At 57.8% G+C, this 17,373-nt stretch overlaps 2 protein-coding genes across 3 annotated transcripts in view; both read left to right on the forward strand.

Annotated features, from left to right (window-relative positions):
- Positions 1 to 12,191, forward strand: part of ACSF2 (acyl-CoA synthetase family member 2) — a 38,637-nt gene extending 26,446 nt beyond the window's left edge. For both annotated transcript variants that reach the window (XM_086473571.1, XM_086473572.1), the window contains exons 11-16: positions 9,351 to 9,458; positions 9,604 to 9,755; positions 10,223 to 10,364; positions 11,681 to 11,791; positions 11,981 to 12,049; positions 12,141 to 12,191. In XM_086473571.1, the coding sequence (XP_086329697.1) occupies positions 9,351 to 9,458; positions 9,604 to 9,755; positions 10,223 to 10,364; positions 11,681 to 11,791; positions 11,981 to 12,049; positions 12,141 to 12,191 (633 nt within the window). The remainder of the gene's footprint in view (positions 1 to 9,350; positions 9,459 to 9,603; positions 9,756 to 10,222; positions 10,365 to 11,680; positions 11,792 to 11,980; positions 12,050 to 12,140) is intronic.
- Positions 12,192 to 14,637: 2,446 nt separating this feature from the next.
- RSAD1 (radical S-adenosyl methionine domain containing 1) lies at positions 14,638 to 17,357 on the forward strand. Its single transcript, XM_086473543.1, has 9 exons — positions 14,638 to 14,793; positions 15,436 to 15,569; positions 15,659 to 15,863; positions 15,951 to 16,316; positions 16,412 to 16,475; positions 16,575 to 16,722; positions 16,798 to 16,852; positions 16,940 to 17,043; positions 17,123 to 17,357. The coding sequence occupies exons 1-9, from the start codon at positions 14,638 to 14,640 to the stop codon at positions 17,355 to 17,357; spliced, it is 1,467 nt and encodes a 488-aa protein (XP_086329669.1).
- Positions 17,358 to 17,373: the final 16 nt, after the last annotated feature.

A 17,373-nucleotide genomic window follows, 5' to 3' on the forward strand; every position in this document is an offset into this window, starting at 1 on the left:
CTATTTATAATGTTATTAAAAAGCAAAATCCCTTCCCACAAACCGCAGGCAGCAGCCAGTTGGAAACAACTGGCTTTGGGAACTTACTGTGAGCTTAACCCCTTGGCACCAGGCAGAGGAGTGTCCACGGTCCTGCCTGGCCCCGCTGCCGAAGCGACTGTGCAGAGGTAGTTTTCCTTTCTGCAACAGGGAGGCAAATGGTCAGGAAGAACAAACGCAGACCTGCTCTGTGGGGAACCTCTCTGGGCCCTGCTGAGCTCAGCAGGGCCCAGATTCATCAGTGAGGGGAAAAACAACCTGTTTTGGATGAACGGCATAGCAGGGAGCACTCCTGTGCTCCACAGCCACCTCGTGCTGAAGCTTTCAGCAGCCTCCTGGGCTGTATTTAGCCTCTGCCGGTTTGGGGAGAAGCACCTTGTTCTGTTACCACAGAGGAAGGTTTTGGGGAGGTCTTGTCTGGTTGATTTCGAAGGAGTTTGGCTGAGCAGGGATGGGAGAAGATGGGAACGATACGGGGTCATGCCAAAGGCCAACGGCGCTATAGTTACTCTTGCAATGCAAAATTTTGGTTGAAGACTTCCAGATCTAGACTTTAGGTAGGAGCTGGCCAAGAAAAGGAGAGCAAAGACAGTTTTAATTTCTGCTGTGTCTTTTCCTCTGAGCAGTCAAGTGCGGCACATGCATGGTCAGGGTCAGGAGACCTGCGTGAGGGGGTTTTTTTCTCGGCACGTGCCACCGTGGAGCAGTGGCTGTTGCCTTCCCACAAGGGATGGGGCAGCAGCGGAGCCTGCAGGGATGTGGTGGAGCATGGGCCAGTGGATATGGAATGCTGGACAGTGGTGCCCTGCTGGGTGCCTGGCTCGGATGAGGTGAATGGCAATGCCTGCGGCTCTCGAGATGAAGCTGTGGAGGGGGAACGGCGTGGGCGTTGGTGAAGGGATGGCGAGGTAGCAGAGCAAGGAAATCCCTGCTGGAGCTGGGACTAGGGTCTGCCTTGGCTCCTGTCCTGGGGTAGCACTGGCAAAAGTGAGTTAACAACACAGGGGACGTCCTCTGCTCTCCCAATAGAGAAGCCTATAGCAAAGCGGTTAAAAGCCCCATCGCCTGCTTCTGTGAGTGTGAAGAGAGAGATCCAGGGGTTGTGGGGTGGGGTTTGGAAGTGGAACATTTTGAACTGATTTCCAGCCAGTTCCTGGCTGCAGCAAACAGCTGAGCGCCGAGCACATAACTGTGAGCTTGTTGAGATTTCTGCTCCCGAGGCTGGCTACAGAGCCCCAGCGGAGCTTTTGCAGAGGCGAGACAGGCTCAAGAAAGGGAGGAAATCCAAGGGCTGACTTAGGACACAGACTGGCTTATTCACCGAGATTTCTGGGTTTTTCCATTGTTGCAACGAGGAATTAGCCAGCGCCGCCGAGCATGCTCCGGAGGGTGTTATGCAAACTGCTTGGCAGCCCGCGCTCTGGTCAGCAGCTGTCAGTCTGAGCGGTGTTTTCATTGCATGACAAATTTAGGGGAGAAAAGGAGCTTCTGGGGTGTGAATGTAGGTTCTGGTGAGCCTGTGGGGCAGATTGGGTTTGCCAAACGATGATGTAATGTGGGACCTTGGTGCAAACCAGGCCATGTCAGGCTTCCAATGTTTGTCAGCCCTGAGGTGCAACGCCCTGCTGTCGAGCAGCCGGGGCTCACCACTCGCCTCAGCACCAAGTGCTTCTCCTGCCTCATCTCTGGAGAGATGCTCTGACTGTAGGAGCTCCAGGCTCCTGCTGGGGGGACCTCCCGCAGGACTCACCACTGTAGTTACTGTAGGATTTAAAACTCTTTGATCACAACAATGGTACTTTTGCCTGTGCCTGATTCGGTAGGCACCACAATGGTCATGCACATACTTTGATCTCTGGAATAGCTCTTTGAGTGTCTTTTTCAGGACCTTTGAGACAGCGAAAAAGGAGGTAGACAGAAGTACACTCCGTGTTTTCCTCCTTTGCCTCTCCAGGTTGCTCAGGACTGAGAGTGCTCCTTAAGTGTGGGCTGCTCGTAAAGCTCGGACAGGGAGCTGGGTGAATGATTGGAAAATAAAAAAATTAGTATCTAAAGCATCCTCTTCTGTCCAGTGATTGATTTTGTTGTTTGTTTGTTTGTTTTTCTCTCTGAGCAGGTTCAACCGCCTTAGTCTTACTTGTAATCATTTGATGAACAGTTCCTGTAGTTACCTACCAGCTATACTGTGCAAGAACAATTGACGGGTGAGATTTAAAATCCAGCCTGTTTCTGCTGGACACTGAAGCTAGGTAGCGTATCTGTGCTCCCTCCCGAGTGCAGCTCATGTCTGATGCTTGGTTTTCCCATCCCCTTGCAAAAAATACCAGCTAACAGCTTACGGCTTCTGCAGAGATTTCTGCCAGCGTGGGTCAGATTGGAACAAAAAAGCTGGTGAGGGCCTTGCAAACTCCATCCATAAATACATCCCACCCATGTATATTTCTGGAACAAGACCCTTTTCAGAGGTTAAACTGCCCAAACCTCAAACCATCTTCTCTCCTTTCTTCCTCTGAGGATAAATTTCCCTTTCTTCCACCCTTTTTCTGTTTGCTGGCTGAGACTGCAGATTGTGGGGGACAAGGACAGTCTCCCTGGAGCAATGTGTGTGCTGTGGACACAACTGAGACCCGTAGCTTCCTTGTGAAGATGCCGTGATGTAGCTGCCACGATTCTGGTGCAAGGTGGGGAGCTGTCCCTACCCCAAGGGCTCCCCTCCAGCCCAGCGCCTGCAGCAGAGGTTAGGTGGATGCCGGGTTATTTTCGGTCCCACGGTGGGGTGGCAGCAGGGCAGTGCTTCTGGGGGAAAGGTGTCTGCTTCTTAGCTCCATTTCTCTAGACACAAATCTTGAATAAAAGGAAGTTCTTTCCCCTAATGTTTTTTTGATTTCCATGCCTCGGTGAGCACATTCCTGTGGTGGGAGCTGGTTGGCATCTGCCAGAGCTGGCACCTCGCCCCTGGGCTCCTGGCTGTTTGTGTTTTGAGCTGCTTGCTGGCAGGGTCTGATCTTCCCACACTGGGTTTCGCAGCCCTCGACTCGCCAGCAAACGTCCAGCGATCCTCAAAAGCTCACCGGGGTCCCGCTCATGGGTGGCTCGCAGTCTGGCGGTGACAATGGCAGCAGTGTCAGTGTTCCCTCTGCTGCGGTGGGATACCACAGCGGGCTGGGTCCCATCCAGCCCCCTACCTCACAGGTCCCCTTGGACCAGTGCCGCTAGGACATTGCAGAAGAGGCAGGATTATCCTGCCATCTTCTCCTTCTTAATTGATTAACAGTTCTGCAAACATTCCCGGTGCCTGGTAATTTGCAGAAGCTGGACTCCCCTTCTCTCCTCCTTGGAGGCATTGTGGGCTAAGCAAATAAATAAGGTTTTGGAAACAGTCTAAATATAGATTTGGGGTGTTTCTTTGGTGCTGCAGGTCAGAGCTGTTTTGATACAACTTTGGAGATGGTCTTTTCCATGTTTAATCTTTATTTTTGTTAGTATTAACAATTCTCGCGTGTCAAGACAGCTGCACGTGTGTTACTCCGTGTTAAAATATTCCATTGCCCACTTAAGCCTTGTTCTGTGGCCATTAAGGGGATCCCGATCTAGTTTTGCGTGTCAGTGCACGGTAGCAATCATCTTCTTGAAGTGGCGCCATTGGGGTTGGCCTTGGGGCCCGGCTGGAGGCGAGGGCAGCTTGTGGGGGTGCCCTGGGGTGCACGTGCTGTCCCCGTTGGCAGCCTGCACAGCACCAGCTCTTGCGGAGCTGAGCCCCTGCCTCTGCCTGGCACGGGGTGCTGAGGAGGGAGCAGGGTGGGAGAAGGTGCAACTCTGCAGTGTCCTAGGGGGGTGGTCCCAAGCATGGAGCACCTTCCAGGCAGTGTTTGAGGAGCCCTGGTGGGTGGGCAATGGGGACCTCCAAAGGGTCTCCAGGGTCCCCCCTCTTCCAGGCAGTACTTGAGAAATCCCTGGCTTTTAGTGATGTGCATCAGTGACAGCGGCACCTGAGGCTCAGAGCTGAGGCCCAAGTTACTGTTTCTGTTTGAAGGGTTCCTTTCACTGTGGTGTGGGGGCCCAGGCTGCTTGTCGAGCTGGAGGAGGTGCTGGTGGGTGCACCTCCTTCCTTCTGATGGTTTTCTTCCGTTGCAGCATGGCCTCCACCCATTGATGTGTTGCCAGTTTGGCTCCCCGTTGATGTCCACCCACCCTTTCCCCTCTGTCTGATCCCGGCAGCTGCTGCCGTGATGCTCTTGGCCTCTGCTGTGAAGCTCACCCAGCCCTTGCTGCCTCTCCCCAGCCCTGCCACGTCCACCCTGCGAGGCAGCGGGCATCCCCTAGCAGCCCGCTGATCTGCCCAGGGCTGCTGTCCTCTCTGCAGCCCTTGTAGGCTCTGAAGAAGAGTGGAGCTTTCTTCCCTTGCAGAACACAACTCACCCATGACTTCTGACTTCCCCAAATTCTCCCCAGCCATGAGTCCCTCCCTGTTCCGAAAATGGAAAATCAGCTTCACACGGGGACAACTTCCCTGCTTGTCTTTGGGCAAAGTGAGACCTCCCCATCCTATCCCACCTCATTTTTGAGGACCTGATGAGTAGGTGGTTTCTGTAGCTGCAGAAGCTATGGGAATGAGAATATTTAAAATGCAGCGTGGAAGCAACGAGATCCTGGACTTCCAGCCACGTCTTTGGCGGGAGCTGATCTCTCCAAATCTGTGGGGATGTTACCTTTGCCCCTAAGTTTTTTTTGCTCCTTCTCCAGCAGCCTTGAGCATTCAGGTACCCCCAAAGCAGTGGTTTTCTACCTTTGCAAGGCACACCTCTCTGCATGTTTCTTCTCACTTTTTTCCTTTTAATTCCACTTTTCCTAAATGCATTGGCACCCAGCGCCAGGGAGGGTGGAGTTAATTACATAGCAAAGACCTTTTATCAAGCTGTGAATAAACCAGTAACTGCACATGCCTTCGCTGGTTGCCACTGGGCAGTGCTTCTGAAATGCTGGTAGGACTGGGGAAATACTCGCAAGCCTCAAGACTTCTGCTCAGCCTGCAAAGAAGAGAGGCAGCTTTAACTCCAGACCATGAGGAGCAGCTTGTCCTGACTGTGCAATAACAGGAGGTTACTCTTCAGTGGCAGTCTTCTGGCCTGGGCAAGCTGCGTTGCCATTTTTGCAGTGGTCTCCTCCTGAGGCAAAACCAGCGCGTGCTACAGCACAAAGACGGTGCTTTGGGCACCTGATATTTTTGGGAACTTTTTAAGCCCCATCCAAACTGGGACTGTTTGGCCGCTCTCCAGGTGGGGAGAAATGCCAACAGGGTGGCCACCCTTGGAGGTTTGTCCTACAAGACCTGCTTGTTTGTGTCCTGACGTTTTTGACACAAAGATGGTACTGTTGCTGGGGAAGGAAATGAAATCTCGGTGTGACATAGGCTGGACGTGATCAGAAGTTGTTTTTTTTTGCAGCAGCGAAGTTGACGTGAAGGGTCAGGAATATTCCAATACAATTTGGGATAGCGGGACAGCTCCAAAGCAAGGAGACACGTGCCCCCAGAGGACAGCAAAAACTCAGGGTGATCTTGGTAGTGAGCAGCTGAGTGAGGGAAGATCGTTGCTCGGTTTAGAATGATTTGGAGCTGGCTGTGAAGGGAAGGGCTGGGGCTGACTTTGGTGAAGATATCCGAGACAGACAATACGCTCAGCATGGATTTAGGGATAATTAGATCCATCCGGCATGTTACACTGAGAGGGGTTCAAAGTGCCTCTTAGAGGTCCCTTAGCACCTCTCTTGGGTTGCCAGTCTGCTTTCTGTTGTTCATTACGCCCTCTTTGAAGTCTGAAAATCCCTATTATTTCATGGTCAATTTGCTGCTTTTTTCCAAGGCCAATATTGTCTTCAGCGAAGCTCCGTTTCTGTAGGTTTTAGTTTGGTGGTTCACACCCTGCCATCATCCTCCGGCGTGGCCGAACCAGAGGGTGGTGACGAGGGGCATGAAGATCCTCCCTGAGCATCGCTCAGGTCCAGGGGGTTTTCCTCCAAGGACCTCATGCCCTCCTCCAGCCCTGACCTTCTGCTCCAGTCCCACCCAGTATAACCCCACTTGGGGTACTGGCGGTACTGAAACCAGGCTTTTCATCGCAGCCTTTCAGCAGCAGTTGAACACGGAGGGAAGTGGGTGTTTTTATTGCTGTTGAACACTGGGGAAAGCCGAGGAGCAGAGAGCTGATGTGACTCGTTCCAAGTTATGCAGTAAATAAGCGGCACGGTTGGGAAAAACCCAGGGTCTTCAGAGTCCCCGCTCTCCTCACCAGATCGGTCTGCCTCCCAAATGTTTACTAAAAAGACTGGGGTCTGATTGTTTTTGCTTTATTTTAATTTTTAGACACTTCCTTCTTCAGGCTGTTTTGCCTGTTCCACAGTGGCTAGTGTTTAAACAGCGCTAGCAGGAAATGTTTTTGAAATGTGCTTTAAAACACACAGTTCTCTAAGATGTTCTTTTTATTCCTAGTTTAGACAGAGGCTTAGGATTCACAAAGAATGAATCTCTTGTCGGTAGCAGTAAGTTCGGCAGCGGTTTGTTTTGGAGCTGTCCTTGTCATGGCTGAAGGCGGGACTGATCCGCGTGCTGGGGCACTGGGGGGGGGTGGGGGGGTGTGGTGTCACTTGTGGTCCTCACAGTAAAAAAAGGCTTTACAGTCAATTATGTTCTGTACTCTCTGAGCTCCTCTCAAAGCCAAGGGTCTGAGCTGGACTCCTTGCCTCTGAAAAGCTTTGCTTTGACACTAGATATAGCTCCAGTGGAAATTATGGAGCTGATACAGAAATTATTGGGTGAGGTTTTCTGGACTGAATTATACCAGATGACAAGGCTAGATGATGCTAAGTGTCCCTTTGGGTCTTGAAAGCTATGAATTTTTGCGGATATCTCCAAGCTTAAATTGGTATACAGGGTTTTGTGGAAGGGTTGTTTCATCTCGTGCATCACGAGCCGCGGCTGGGCTGGGACGATGGAGCTGTTGGAGGATGCTCCACGCGTCAGATGAGGGTCAGGAAGGACAGCAGCGCTGGTGCGAGGGCTTGCTCCAGCCACTGCCTCAGTCCTGGGCATGCAGATGGCGAAAACACTATCCCAGGAGAGAAATGCTGTCTTGGAAAGGTCAGGAGCAACATCCCGGTGTCCGGCTGCAGAGAGCAGTGCCGGTGCAGGCAGGCTGGGAGGGAAGGCAGCGATCAGGCAGCAGACTGAAGGCTGGAGGTTCAGACCCACGTTGCTCCGTGGGCCGAGCCGAGAAGGCTGATCCTGAGGGTGTGAGGGTGTTTATGGGGACAAGCCACCGGCCAAGGCATGGGCAGCCGGTGCTCGGGGTACACGGCACACTGCCAGGCATCTGGAGGAGCCTGGTGAGCCGCGGCACCCGCAGCATCGTCCTGCCAGGGAGCTGCCTGCTGATGTGTCCAATTAAACTGCTGGAGCGACCCGGAGAGGCAGAAAGGGTTGACTCAGGGCTTGGCTGGGATCCTGGGACCGACATTGCCATTTATCCAGCAGAGTAAAACAGAAAAACAAAGGCGCTGGGATTTTTAATAAGTGTTTAAGATCTTGGATTTGTGTCTCGTCAGTCATTTGATCCAGCCACAGGACTCGTATTAGTGGGTGGGAGAGAAATCCTGTCTGAGCATTAGACGCTGTAGGTTTCCACCCCGGCTGGGAAGCTATCGTTGCGTCTGGTAGGAGAAGCCTATTTACAGTCGCTCCCTGTGGGTTGCCAGGCTCCTAGCAGAGCAGTTTGCACCAGCTGGTCCCTGCAGCATCCTGGAGAATATCTTCTCCAGCTTCCTGGCTAAGAGGAGGCTCCTGCAAATCTCCATCTTGGATTCCTGCTTGACCCTGGTGCAGTCAAACAAGAGCATCAGCCCTTGTGACGCTGTGCCCGACACGAGCTCCTTCAGCAGCGCCGAGTGCTCCCACCAGTATTCCATAGAGCTCGTTCAGGGTGTACGTATGTTTTTTCAGGATGCCTCATCGTAGTCCTTTGCAAAGCCCCTCGTTAATTTTGGGCGCAGTACCTGGCATTTGGCGAGCACCGTGCAGAAGCCCTGGCTGTGCAGACGTGCCCTTGCAGCCAGCGATGGAGCCCAAGTGTTTGCTCTAAAGGCACGGCCCCGATCTGGGTGCCAAGGCTGCAGGAAGATGGTCAGGCCCTGTGGCAATTCAGTGGGTCAGAGCTGCTCACCTGTCAGCCTTTCCAGATCTGGAGGAGAAAGGAGCGAACTGCATCAGCCCTTCCCAGCCGTGCTCTGCCAGCAAAGCAGCCACTGCCCACACTAGTGAGTGGGAGAGAAGCTCTGTCTCACGACACACGACGTGGTGAGTGGGTTAGAGAGACCAGAGCTGTGCTCCAGCATGTCCCACCGCTGAAATGAGCTCCCAAGAGCTGCAGGTGAAGCAGCGATTCCAGCGATTGGTGCTGTCGGTGCAGCTCAGAGCTGCCCAGAGGCACCTCCTGCCCGGCTCCTGCTGTCTCGGCAGGCCACTGAGTTGGGCATAAAGAGCTGGAATTTTCCTCCGAGGAGAAGTGACCTTCAGCTGAGGTGACTCGGAGCCTGCCGTTGGGATTAGCGGTGAGGGAGGTTTAGCAGCAAGGAGCTTTTGTCCTGCTGTGAGGCTTTTGGTCCGTAAGTGCAGCTGCGCCGAGCGTTGCGCAGCCTCGTGATGCCTTTAGGAGGGTTACAGGAGCTGATGTCGGCACAAAAGGATCTGGAGCAAGCAGCCGTGCTGCAGGACACGTGGTCTCCTACAGGAGCCCGCTGCTGGCTCCAGGGTTTTTCCAAAGCCATGTCCGATGTGCTCTGAGCTGTAGAACATGAACTCAGCACCTTGAGTGAATGGCTGCAAGGGCACCAAGGCAAGATCAGCGTCTGGCAGAGACGGCAGGGAGTCAACAGGACAGGGCTTGGAGAGACAGACGTTAAAAGAGAGGAGGGTGAACCCTAGCGTCCTCCGAGAAAAGCAGTTGTCAAAAGTATATGATACCAGAGTGTCGTGGGTGGTGGGGTGGTCTGGAGCACAGCAATGGAAGTGAAGACGGCAGGAGTGTCTGGAGAGCCCCGTCCAGGGGCCGGGAGAGCAGTGCTTGCCTGTGAGTGGAGTGATTTGTGAGAACATCTTCCTCCCATCCCGATCGCCCCTGTGGTCGTCACTAGCTTTGTCTTTTCCACGCCTGGAGCTGTGCAGTCCCCTTTCCCCTCGAGGCACGTTTCTCCTCTTTCCACGCCTGGAGCTGTGCAGTCCCCTTTCCCCTCGAGGCACGTTTCTCCTCTTGTATTCGCAGGTTGCCTATGGGACCACAGAAAACAGCCCTGTCACCTTCATGGGATTCCCCAGTGACAGCGTCGCCAGAAGAACCGAGACGGTGGGATGCATCCTTCCCCACACAGAGGTGACCGTGACCTTCCCCACCTGCTCCAGGCCCTCTGCCTGCAGCAGACCTTGGCTTGTTCTCCCTGCCTGGTGCCGGAGTTGGCGCGTGCCGTCATGTTTGGCTCAGACATCCCCTCCTAAGCCCTTCTTCTCTTCCATCGCAGGCAAAAATTGAGGACCCAGAAACAGGGCAGCCTGTGCCTCTGAACACTCCTGGGGAGCTGCAGATCCGTGGCTACTGCGTCATGCTGGGCTACTGGGACGACCCTGCCAAGACGAGTGAAGTGGTCACTGCTGAGAGGTGGTACAAGACAGGGTGAGCCTGGAAATAGCCCTGCTCCTGCCTGGTCTGTCCTACAGGGTGACGCTGGATGGGGCCGGGTGTGTACAGGAGTGCCTTGGCTGTGATTTCCAAAGTGGGGAAAACTGACCTAATTCAGCCCTCTGATCTGTCTGTGACACTTCAGAGCAGCTGTTAGCACACAGCCCTCGGTGCCAGGTGCCCCCAGAGATGGGGATAGTCCCTGGTGCGATGGAGGGGCTGTGGGGGGACACCGCAGGGGCAGGAATTGCCTCTCCCCGGGCCCTGATGTCTGTGGGGACGCTGCGGATAGCAATGTCTGGCTGTAGCAGGAGTTCTTTGATCTCTTCCATGTGTCCAAGTGGGATCTCAGGCCGTTACCCTCCGGATACCCTGGCCTGACCTCCAGACCAGGCTGGGGGGGAGCATCAGCCATTCTTCCACGCAGCTGGGACAGGACTAGGAGTGTGGTGTCATTGCAGGGACCTTGCAAGCCTGGATGAGCATGGCTACTGCAAAATTATAGGCCGTTGCAAGGACATGATTATTCGGGGAGGAGAGAACATCTACCCAGCAGAACTTGAGCAGTTTCTCCACACCCATCCCAAGGTTCAGGAGGTCCAGGTGAGCGGGAGGGAAGTGGGATGGGTGGGCAGCGATGGTTCCTGCGGTGGGAAACCTGTACACAAAGCTGCTGGGACTGCTGCTTGGGGCCTGGTTGTCTTCCCCTGTTTTCAGCATCAACTTTCGTGTAATATTGGTGGGCAAGCAGGACGGAGAGGGCCATGGCATGGAAGGGGCAGGAGAGCTCCCGGCATGGGGCACATCTGTTCAGGCATTCCTCTTGTGCACCAGCTTCATGCCTGCAAAGCAGCTACTGTCATTCTTTTTCAGTTTTTAAACTGCCTGTCCACTTTCATGGCTCCCTCTGAAATTCTTACTTGGAAAGCAGTCTGGAAGGACAGGTTTTACTGATAATTAATTGCTGAACTCCTAAATCCAAAAAGACTCCTCCAACAAGTCCCTGGAGATGAGGAGTGAGACTCAGCTTCACCCCTTTGCAAGAAGCAATGATTTGCAGCATTGAGCAGCTGCTCCCAATCTGCTGGGATTGTTCTCCTCCAGGTTTTGTGCCAGACGAGTTTTCCCATAAATAAACCAGTTATTTAGTCAGTGTTGTGCCTGTGCCAGGCTAGCATCTCTCCTTGGAACACTCCCAGCACAGATGGGTTGCAAACCAGCCCTGTTTATGTAGTTTCTAGGGCTTTATGTCACTGCTCTGGACTCAAAAGGATCGACGTGTCTCTAGGATTCTGAGATACCGGATCAAGGCAGGGAATGACAGTAGGACTCTTGTGAAACAGTGTGAGAAAACATTAGAGAGAGGTCAGGCTTGGGAAGCCCATCTCCTGCTGTCACAGGCAGTGGTCCACTAAGATCTGCGATTATAAGAGTTTCAAATAATCCTTTAATTCCACTTCATCCCTCTCCTGCTGTTCCATCTGGAGATCCCAAAGGACTTGCAGCAGCCTCCCAAGTCTCCCTGTTTGTTGTGAAACCCGTTGCCCCATTTTTTTGGGGAAGCAGAGGCAGGCAGAGGGACGACAGGTCTGTGTTGCACCCACGATGAGCTGCTGCCCAGCTGGTCTGACTCGGCCCTCGCTCCGGTGGCTTTGCAAAACCAAAGGAAGGTGCTGGCATCCAGGCTGCCAGCCTGCTGTGCCACCTTTCCTCTGGGAAGTCCTTCCAGGAGGGCTCGATGTCGTGTAGAAAGCACTGGTGGAAGGGCCAAGCAGCTCAAACTGCCTTTACACAGCCCCACGCCACGACTCCAGCATCCGGTGATACGGTTCAGGGCTTGTGCCATGGGGCCAGCACCCATACCCTGCGGGAGGAGGGGGACGTCCCCAGGGGTCACACCGTCCGTCTGTCCCAACCAGGTGGTGGGCGTGAAGGATTCACGGATGGGAGAAGAGATCTGCGCCTGCATCCGAGTGAGGGCTGGGCAGGACTGCACCGTGGAAGAGATTAAAACTTTCTGCAAAGGGAAGGTGGGTCTCCCAGTCCTCAGTTCCCTGCCACACCAGTACACCCAGCAGCTGCTGGCGACTTGCAGATGAAAGCTCAGGGATTTTGAGCAACTGGGGATCCAGCTCCGGCAGTCCCAGCTTGGCCAGTACCAGCTGGGCTGGGTATGGTGCTCCCGGCAGGTTACGTAGAGGTTGGTTTTCTCTTCCCAGATCTCCCATTTCAAGATCCCACGGTATGTTGTGTTTGTGGATCGGTACCCGCTCACGATCTCAGGCAAGGTAAGAGAGGGCCTGGGGCAGCGCAGGGGCCCTGGCCTCCTGTCCTGTCTCCTGAGTCTCTCTTCCTCCTCCTCTCTGCATTTTATTCCAGATTCAGAAATACAGGTTGAGGGAGCAGATGGAGAAGCACCTTCAGCTCTGAGCTCAGGAAGGCAGAGCAAAAAATGGGATCAGTCAGCCCCGCTTCAGCCAGCTTTACGTCTGCTTTTCACCTGTGCCTTGGGCTACGCAGTGGTGACCTCCTCTCCCCGACGTTGGGCTGGTGGCACTTTTAGTTAATAAAACAAAGCGCCTTTTTTTCCCAGTTGGGTTTGTTTCTTTGCCAACAGCAATACTGTGGTGTGAGGAAGGGATGCTTATTTCTGGAATTCTGTCCCGTTTACTGAAAGACCTTATGAAGGTTTTAAAATCTTGCGTGTCTGAGCAGTTTGGCTGCAGCCATTTCAGAGGACTTGAACAGATGCTGGTACGTATTTTACTGGTACTTTTAAGTCATAACAGCCTGGCCTGGCTTCCCAAGGTAGGTGAGTGCCTTCTCTGCTTGGCTGTTGCTGAGACTCTAGGTCATATAACACAGCTGATAAACTCAAAATGAGGGGCAGGGGCTTTAGAGAGCGAGACTTTGGATGGGGAGGGGCTCCCTAAAGCTGGACGGAAAAGCTTGCCCTGTTCCCACACCTCCCCTAGGCCTTCTGACCCCCAAAGAAACTTCTCCAAGGTAGATTTGGCATTGTTTATTTTGTTGTTTTGGACAAGACAGACAGTAAGGATTTTGCAGAAACACCAAAGTTCCTGTCCCATGGGCAGTGGGAAGCTGAGCATACCCGGGACAGCATTTTACGGGAGTTATTTGGTACCTCCCAACCATGAAACACTACTCCGAGAAGGCGAAGAGCAGAGCTCCCCTTCCTTGCCGGCAGCAGTGTCCCACCCCAGCTGGGAAGCGGATAACGTTGCTGCTGACTCTTGCTGACTTCCTCGCCGTCTCCCTCCCGAGCAGGGCTGGGCCTCCCCCTCTGTGCTGGGGTTTCCTCCAGCCGGTGGGGGGAAACGGTGCAACGGGGAGAGAGGTGAAGCGTCAGCTGAGGTCTTGATCCTGGATCTTCCAGCTGGACTGTGGGCTCTACCCATGGAAGCAGACAAAGTGGACAAGAAGCCCACAGCTCATGCCTGCTTTCTGGAAGAAAAAAAAACATACGGGATGGTTCGCGTCAGGCCCTTTCTGTACCGTGTCTCTCCAGCAAGTTCCTCTCCTGTTCCCCAAGCTGCTGGTGTCAGCACATTTCACCAGCTTCACCTCTGCCCACCCTGTGTGCAAGCAAAACTCAGGTCTACTCCCTGCCTTGGTTTTAGGACTCTTGTAAACCTTCCTCCTTCCCCGAGGAGGAACTGTTACCTGCATTACAGCAACTGCAGCCAGTGACCTTGGGGACGCAGGGGGTCTGATGGTGAGGGACGGACTTTTTACCTTCCTTTGCTTCCCAGAGCACTAACCCAGGTGCAAGACAGGCGTGCAGGGAGAGGAGCCTCTGTGGCTCCTGCCTGAGAACTCCTCCCTTTGCACGACCCCTGTGCTGCCCAGAAGCGCCCCATGTACTCACCATAGTTGGGAGTTTGCTGGTAAGAAGTGAAGGTGAAGTCAGCCCTGGCTTCTGTGGGTAGACACAGTGCTGAGAAACACAGCAAGCACCAGTCACAGCCAGCACGGGGGGGGGGTCCAGGCACCCGTTGCCCCATCCCTGCTCCCCAGAGCTCTGCTGGTGTCCCCAGAGGAGTGCTGCACCCTCCACGGGTCTGAGCCCCAGCAGAGCCTGGGTGCCCAGGGAGAGTTCCCCGCCACCCCCTTCCCTGGGGCACAGCCAGCCCTCGCTGGCCACGGTGCCTCCCGAGATGTCCCACGGCCGTGCCACCCACCCCAGCACCAGGCAGAAATACTCACGAGAGAGGAAGGGGCAACCCTCATGGCCGGCAGCACGGCCTGGGGCTGCAAGCAGGCTCCAGGGCTTCTGCCCTTCCCCATACCGGGGTCCTGCTCTTATAGCGCCCCATGCCACCTCGGAAAGTCCCAGCAGCCAGGGGCTCTTTCCAGGGAGGGAAGGAGGGTTACGTCAAGAGCGGGTTACTCCAAACTACCCACCCCTGGCCCGGTAACAGGAATCTGCGGCCACGGCCTTTGTCGTAGGCATGTTTCACTTCTCCGTGGCTATTAATAGAGCAAAATAAGGGGGGGAAAAAAAGAAGGCATCGGAGCCCGTCAGCACTGGGTTTGCACAGCCCTGCGCGGAGACACGCCGCGGCTCCCTTCTCCAACCCGCTGAGCGGCCCCCGAGCTGGAAAACCCTCCTCCGGCCCTGGAAAAGCGGCGGATGCGGGGGCAGCGCCCGGGGCTGCCCCAGCCTCGTCGGGATCGCGTGCCCGGGAGGGGGCACCGGGGGAGGGCACCGGGGGAGGGCACCGGGGGAGGGCACCGGCATCCCCCGCACAAGGGCTCTGCCCCGCCGCTCCCCTCCCGCCCCCCTTCCCCGCCCCCCCCGCCCCCCCCCCCCCCCGCACGCCCCGGGGCGGTGCCGCGGCCGGTGAGGTCCCGCATGGCGGCGCGGGGGTGGCGGGCGGCGGCGATCGCTGCGGCGCGGTCCGGCGGGGGCGGCCCGGGACGGGGCTCGGCCTCGGGTCCTGCTTCGGAACCGGGCCCGCAGCTGGGCCCGCCGCCGGCCGCCCCCGCCACGGCCGCGCTCTACGTGCACGTGAGCGGGGGACCCCGGGCGTGCACACGGTGGGGGGTGCACGGGGATTCCGGGCTTGCACACACTGAGGGGTGCACGGGGACCCCGGGCTTGCACACGCGGGGGGGTGCACGGGGACCCCGGGCTTGCACACACTGAGGGGTGCAGGGGGATTCCGGGCTTGCACACACGGGTGCACGGGGACCTCGGGCGTGCACACACTGAAGGGTGCATGGGGACCCCGGGCTTGCACACGCGGGGGGTGCACGGGGATTCCGGGCTTGCACGCGTTGGGAGTGCACGGTACTTCCACGTTTGCACACGTTGGGGGAGGGACCTCGGGGACTGCACACGTGGGGGCACACCTGGGACCCCAGGCTTGCACACACTGAGGGGGTGAAGGTGGGACCATGGGGTTTGCACACCTGTGGGTGCATGCGGGATCCCTGGGCTTGCATACATTGGGGGGGCATTCCGGCCTTGCACATGCCACGGGGCACACGTGGGGGTGCTGAGGGGGTCCCCGAGCCGTGCACGTCAAGGGTGGCACCCATGGGTTGTGCGCTGGGGCCTGTGCGTAGGGCTGGGGCTGTAGTGCCCCCCCCCCCCCCAAGCAAGGGGTGGGGGGGCACAGCCGTCCCCCATGGCGCCCCATACCCGCAGTGGCCCTACTGCCGCCAGCGCTGCTCCTACTGCAGCTTCAACAAGTACGTGGTGCCGGCGGTGGACGAGGCGGCTGTCGGCGCCTGCCTGGTGCGGGAGGCACGCACCCTGCTCCGCCTCAGCCAGGTGCAGAGGTGGGTGCGGGAGCGGGGGGGGGGTGTCTCAGGGGGGGCACAGGGCCCTCCGGCACCCACCTGCAGCCTCCCCACCTTCTACCCTACAGCGTCACCTCCGTCTTCTTCGGCGGAGGCACCCCCAGCCTGGCCAGCCCCCGCACCATCGCGGCGGTGCTGGAGGCCGTGGCGGGTGCTGCCCACCTCCCCGCCGGTGCCGAGGTCACGCTGGAGGCCAACCCCAGCTCTGCCGCCGCACCGCGCCTCGCCGGCTTCAGGGCGGCCGGTGTCAACCGCCTCTCCATCGGCGTCCAGGTGAGAGCGGCTCCCTCCTGGGCCGTCCCGTCCCCCCGTCCCCGCAGCCCCCCCGTGCTCCCCGCTGCCACCGCGCTCCCTCCGCAGTCCCTGGACGACACCGAGCTGCGGCTGCTGGGCCGGGGGCACACGGCGGCGGAGGCGCGGGGGGCCGTGGAGGCGGCGCGGGGGCTCTTCCCCGGCCGGACCTCCATCGACCTCCTCTTCGGGCTGCCGGGGCAAAGCCGGGACGCCTGGGCCCGGGGGCTGGAGGCGGCGCTGGGGCTCTGCGACGACCACGTCTCCCTGTACCAGCTGACGCTGGAGCGGGGCACAGCGCTGGCGGCGCAGGTCTGGGGGGGGGCCCTGCCCGCGCCCCCCCAGGACCTCCTGGCTGACATGTACCAGACGGCCTGTGTGGCGCTGGTGGCCGCTGGCTTCCGCCACTACGAGGTCTCCAATTTTGCGAGGAAGGTGGGGTGCCCTCCATGCCATACCCCCCCCCCCCCGCCATGCCCTCCCCTCAGCGAGCTCAGCTCCCCCCTCACCCCATGCAACGCTCTCCCCAGGGCGCCCTCAGCACCCACAACCTCTCGTACTGGCGGGCTGAGCAGTACATCGGCGTGGGGCCTGGTAAGCTGGGGGTGACAGGGAGCCGGCGGAGGCGGGGGGGGGCATGAGTGGCCATGCGTGTCCCCTGAACCCCATTGTCCCCCCCGCCCCCCGTGACAGGGGCGCACGGGCGGTTTGTGCCACGGGGCGAGGGTGGCCGCCGCCGGGAGGCCCGTGTCCAGACGCTGGAGCCGGACGCCTGGATGCGGGAGGTGCAGAGCTGGGGGCACGGCACCAGGCGGCGGGTGGTGCTGAGCCCGCTGGAGCAGTGAGTACGGGGGGCGCCCCCTCCCCGTGCCCCCTCCCCTGCCGTGCTGCCCCGCGACTCTCCGTGTGCCCGCAGGCTGGAGGAGGTGCTCGCCCTGGGACTGCGCACGGACGAGGGCATCCCGCCCGAGGTGAGGAGCCGCGCCTGGGGGAACCCTGACCCGGCCTGCCGTTACCGGCCTGTGGCTAACGACCCTCTCGTTGCTCCGGGCACACAGCGCTGGGGGAACTTCTCCCCCCACCTCAGCCTGGAGGCCGTGTTCGGGGCACCCGGGGAGGCAAAGGCCCTGCAGCAGCAGGGCTGGTTGGTCCTGGATGGCGGGTGAGCCCCGGGGGTGCCGTGGCGGCGGGGCAGGGGGCTTCCGCACGGTGCCGGGGCTCAGCCACTGCTTCTTCCCCAGCGGCCTGCGGTGCACACGGGCGGGCTTGGCCGTGCTGGACTCCCTGCTGCCCGACCTGCTCTGCCAGCTGCAGCGCTGCTGGGCCCCGCCAGCCGCCCCGGCGCACCCGGCACGGGGAGCTGCGCCCGGCTGCGGCGGCGGCGGCGGGGCCCCCGGGAGGAGCCCGGCGGGGGACAGGGCCGGTGGCGAGGCTGCGGGGCGCACCGGGCTCGCGGGGGTTGTAAGCGGCGGCTGAAATAAAGCACGAGAGA

The sequence above is a fragment of the Leptosomus discolor genome, chromosome 15 (genome assembly GCF_034619465.1).
Source record: "Leptosomus discolor isolate bLepDis1 chromosome 15, bLepDis1.hap2, whole genome shotgun sequence".
In the NCBI taxonomy this organism is placed as follows: Eukaryota; Metazoa; Chordata; class Aves; order Leptosomiformes; family Leptosomidae; genus Leptosomus; species Leptosomus discolor.